This window comes from Penaeus chinensis, chromosome 33 (genome assembly GCF_019202785.1).
Source record: "Penaeus chinensis breed Huanghai No. 1 chromosome 33, ASM1920278v2, whole genome shotgun sequence".
NCBI lineage: Eukaryota > Metazoa > Arthropoda > Malacostraca > Decapoda > Penaeidae > Penaeus > Penaeus chinensis.
Genome location: NC_061851.1, coordinates 10,758,236 through 10,763,235, shown reverse-complemented (window position 1 = coordinate 10,763,235; position 5,000 = coordinate 10,758,236). Strand labels below are relative to the sequence as shown.

Sequence of the window (5,000 nt, the reverse complement as noted above, 5' to 3'; positions counted from 1 at the left end):
TTCTTGCAGTCTTGTTTCTCTAAATGTCCAAAGGTCTACAACTAGAAGTCTGCACACATGTCCTTAGTGTTCCCACCATCCTGTTATATACAAATAAAAAAGCAACTTATGGTTATAAAATAAAAATTCCTTTACATATATGCATACATCTGCAACCACTAACCATCCAAATGTGTAGTAAAACACACATTCAAATTCAAGCTTGCATATGCACACTTTTGTATGTAACCATAAACATTCTCAAACACACACACACACACACACACACACACACACACACACACACACACACACACACACACACACACACACACACACACACACACATTCACTCATACACACACACATTCACACTCACACACACACACATTCACACTCACACACACACACACATTCACACTCACACACACACACACATTCACACACACACACACACACACACACACACACACACACACACATTCACACACACACACACACACACACACACACACACACACACACACACACACACACACACACACACACACACACACACACACACACACACATTCACACATTCACACATTCACACATTCACACACACACACATTCACACATTCACACATTCACACATTCACACATTCACACACACACACACACACACACACATTCACACACACACACACACACATTCACACTCACACACACACATTCACACTCACACACACACATTCACACTCACACACACACACATTCACACTCACACACACACACATTCACACTCACACACACACACATTCACACGCACTCGCACTCGCACACTCAAACTCACACTCACACACTGACACACACACACACACACACAAAAACTAACACCCCTGCACACTTTGTCATGTCAACAGCTCTGCAGTCATTATGCAGTACAATACACGTTTACCTGTGGATAAGATTTGTGAGGGGCTCTATCAGCTTCTTGCCTAATCTGGGCTCTAGGGGGGTGAGAGCTCCAAACTGCCAAAAGGAGGGAAAGCTCCATCATTACAAGGGTCGCAAGACTAGCACAGTTAGATACTCGGCTGCAATACGTTGACAATAAAAGACTTACAAAAGGGTTACAAATACATACAGGACATGTATATGATGAAGAGCACAAGAATGAAAGGTCTACAGTTTCTCCTTACGGTTCTACATACAGAGAATGAAAACAATCTAAAACAATCTTTTTTAGGGGTATCATTGATAAGTATGAAGAAAAGAGGAGGAAGGTTGTCAATGGCTGCAATAAATGGAAGTCTGTAAGAGTGTAGCACACAGCACTCTGTTTTTGCCTGATGTCTTATAACACTGTGAGTGGTCTTTTTACCTAATGTCCTTTCAAAATGATCAGATGATAATTTAAAAAATATATATATTAAAAAGAAAAGAAAAAAAATATGTAGCAAATAAAACAAGAGAGATTGCAGAAACTAATACAGTAGACAAGGAAAATCAAAAGGATACAGCAAGAGTTCGTGAAAAAGAACAAAAAATAATTTTATAATTTGATAATGAGAGATCATTACAAGAAAAAGAAGGGGCAATAGGACTTCAAATCATCTATGATTTCCTTGTGAATTTCTTTATAAAAAATTTTCTTCGATTTTTTTCATTTTTTAATTTCTTTTACTTTTTTCTAAGTATGTGTATAAAGGCAAAAAAGGCAAACAAACAGAATGCAGACACTGTATATAACAGTGCACACTACTCACTAACTTTGTGTGCTAAAAGAAACATTCTTCTGAAAGAGAAAGCAAAGAAAAAGCAAAGAGAAAGAGAGGGTACATGGGCATGATGACCGAAATACATTTTAACCCCTTGGTGACAGGCTAAGAAAACAAAAAAAAAAAAAAAAAAAAAAAATCTACGCTCTGGCGATCAATGGCAACACGCCGACTTTGAGGGCGGGAGTTCGGTACATCAAGCCAAATCACCGGCTCGTAGCGCATTGGCACGCCACCGCGGCGTACAGCCGCACTCCACATTTCGAGCAGTTTGTTTTGACGTCAATAGGCGTGACCCCGTCATTAAGGGGTTAAACAAAATATAGCAGAGTCCAGAGTTGATTACAAGATTCTTCCTCATGACAGAATCCTAGTTCATTCATTCAGCTCAAGTCTCGTACCTGGATAGAGAAAACTGCTACTTGCTGCAGAAATCATTACTTCTATTTCTGCAAGACTGGTCATTGTGCTAGCCTAAGTTGCCAAATTTATAAAGATAATCTACCTTAACTACAGCGTCACTATACTGCATCAATCCTTAATCCTCTACAAAACAACCTGCAAATAATTTTTCTTTTTGTACTTTAAACCTCAGAAAATAGTTGACCATATTATGTGGTTTAACTATTGACCCCTATGATAAAAGCTTTCCTAGCAATACAGCAACAAACAAGACTATGTAATCCTCTTCATTTCCAAGAAGAAAACAACAGCATGCACTAAAACAACACATTATAGAATGGTGACCAAGACTGAATGTAAACTCGACTCCAAGAAGATGGTATTGTTACACACTGAATCTCTACACTGAACACCAATCTAGCAGTGAGGTAAAGAGAGAAATGACAAATGCTGCAAAACAAATTTTCAACCCAGGCAAGTGCAACCCTAATTTTTTTTTTTTTTTTTTTCTTTCTTGGTTTTGAGTGGAACTATGCCCAAGGTGTTGTGGTATAATTACGCAAAGGGTCTTTAATTCATACTGCGGTACCTGCTTATGATCTCAATGAGGGGCTCACTCAGCCTCCTGCCCAGCCGGGGCTCAATGCTCGTGAGAACCCCAAACTGAAATGACTTGTCTGTCAGCTCGTCAAAATAAATTAGGAGATTTATCTGAATGCTATGGAAAAAGGGAAATTATGACAAAAAATATATACCGAGGATTTTTTCATCACAATTCTAAAACATACAAAATCATTAATAAAGAATTATCAGAGAAAGAAATTAATTAGGTGGTAAAATAAACATCTCTCCAACTAAAATAATGAACATAGCCATATAAAGAAAATATTAAATATATAGTTTATTTGATTTTAGATTAGGCACATTATTTTTTGCAAGAATACATGAAATAAGAAAAAGAAAACAAAGGGGGGAAAGATGAAAAAACACCCAGCATTTCAACGATTGGATAAGAACAAGAAGTCCTTAACTTTACTGTATTCTGATCAGGTTCTTCTGAAATGGCTAAAAGAGGCTGCTACTGTCTACATATAAAAAGTGTGTAGTTTGAATGACTTTACAAAGATGTCTATTGAGCAATGTTCTGGCCAATTCAAAATCTGTTAACTGTCAGGGAAGCATGTATGATAAAAATTATTCAAGGTATAAAAAAAGTGAAAGAAAAATGACACAGAGATAAAAGTGAGAAGATAGTACTCTAAAAAACATAGAAATAGCTAGAGGGAAAGTTAAGCAGAAATCCTTGATACGGTACTTCCTGAATACAAGGACCTGGAAATGATGACTTTAAAGAATTGAGAAAAAATTATGAAACAGGTGACCTGTTACATGGAGAGAGATCAAAGAAGTTTTCCTAAGAAGAAAATTAATGAATGTAGATCAAAACGGGATATAATAATTTTACACAATGACCTACACAAATATATGTTAAAAAATATTATATATTATTCACTGCAACTGCTAGGAATCCTGTGAAAAAATGTAAAATTAATTCCTTCTCCTTGCCCAACTGATACAGAATGAGACTGAAAATACAAATAGATGGTTAAACATGATTAAGAATACTTATATCAACAATAAATGTTGAAAATCATCTCTGGACATCATAAAATACAGACCCTGTTTAAGTCAGGCTGGAAATTGTAATGCTTCATATGGTGTATATATGGTATTAAAAGATATAAGTGTTGCAGTGCCTTAAGCATTCCAATAACAATTACTTTTGTTATCAAATATAAAACTGTGATAAATATTACTATGAATGATAAAATTTGCATTTTCTGAGAATTATTTAAGACCTTCACAACTATATATCTGGAGAGTTAAGTGAAGTGGAGTTGAGCTCCCTATTATTCTGCAGACATTAAAGTTGTTCTTTTGCCCCCAAAGTATTTACTGGCCATTTACTCTGAAGAACAAATGCCATTGCAATACAAAGAATAGACACTACAAATAACTTGACAAGTGAATGACACAACAGGAAATATTTGTTATAAAATGTTAGTGCTCACTCACCAATTTGATGATCTTGATAAGCATCCAATTGTTGGTGGAAGAAGTCATGAGTTTGAAAAAGACTGGTGCAAGGCTCAGGTAATTCTTAGGGTTCTTGCGCGCCAGCTCACAGATGACGTTGACTGCCGCTGACTGCACGCCAGGGTCTGGATCTTCCAGCTTCTCCTTAAGCCGGGGGAAGGCAGGTCGTAAGGCCTCAGGGAACTTGAGAAACACTTTGTATAGGAGGAGGACCGCCTTTTTCCGCAGGTATGGCTTGGTGGATGTTAACTGGTAAAAATGAATATTTAATGAGTTTTAAACAAATAGAAATGAGAAGGAGAATTATAATAACTTTAATACAGGAACAGAAAGCGAAAAAATATCACACTTTTATCTATATAATGGTATAACCACAGGCCTTCTGTAAATTTAACTGTGCACTTGGCATTTTGCAATTTTACTATCCAGTCTTAAAACAGTGACATTACCAAGGTCATGACATCATTGGCCAAGTCTCTAGCAAGATCTCCACTGATGAAACAAGCCAGGCCAGTAAGTGCAGTGCCTGAGTCGTACATGTTTTGACTATTGAGGTCTTTTCGGATCATATTTGTTGTCAGCATGAGGACCTGAAATTTAAAAAATAAGTACATGTTAAAAAGATTTACAGCATCACCTATATATGAGATTAAAAATGACAATAGTAAAAATTAATATGAAAGAGTTAGAGAGTGAGAGAGAGAGGGAGTGAGAGAGGGAGGGAGAGAGAGGGAGAGAGAGAGGGAGAGAGAGAGGGAG

At 36.8% G+C, this 5,000-nt stretch overlaps 1 protein-coding gene across 2 annotated transcripts in view; it reads right to left on the bottom strand.

Moving 5' to 3' along the window:
• Window positions 1–5,000, bottom strand: part of LOC125043398 (AP-3 complex subunit delta-1-like) — a 41,037-nt gene that overhangs the window by 24,795 nt on the left and 11,242 nt on the right. For both annotated transcript variants that reach the window (XM_047639500.1, XM_047639501.1), the window contains exons 4-6: window positions 4,691–4,831; window positions 4,221–4,490; window positions 920–993 (exon numbers count right to left, since the gene is read on the bottom strand). In XM_047639500.1, the coding sequence (XP_047495456.1) occupies window positions 920–993; window positions 4,221–4,490; window positions 4,691–4,831 (485 nt within the window). The remainder of the gene's footprint in view (window positions 1–919; window positions 994–4,220; window positions 4,491–4,690; window positions 4,832–5,000) is intronic.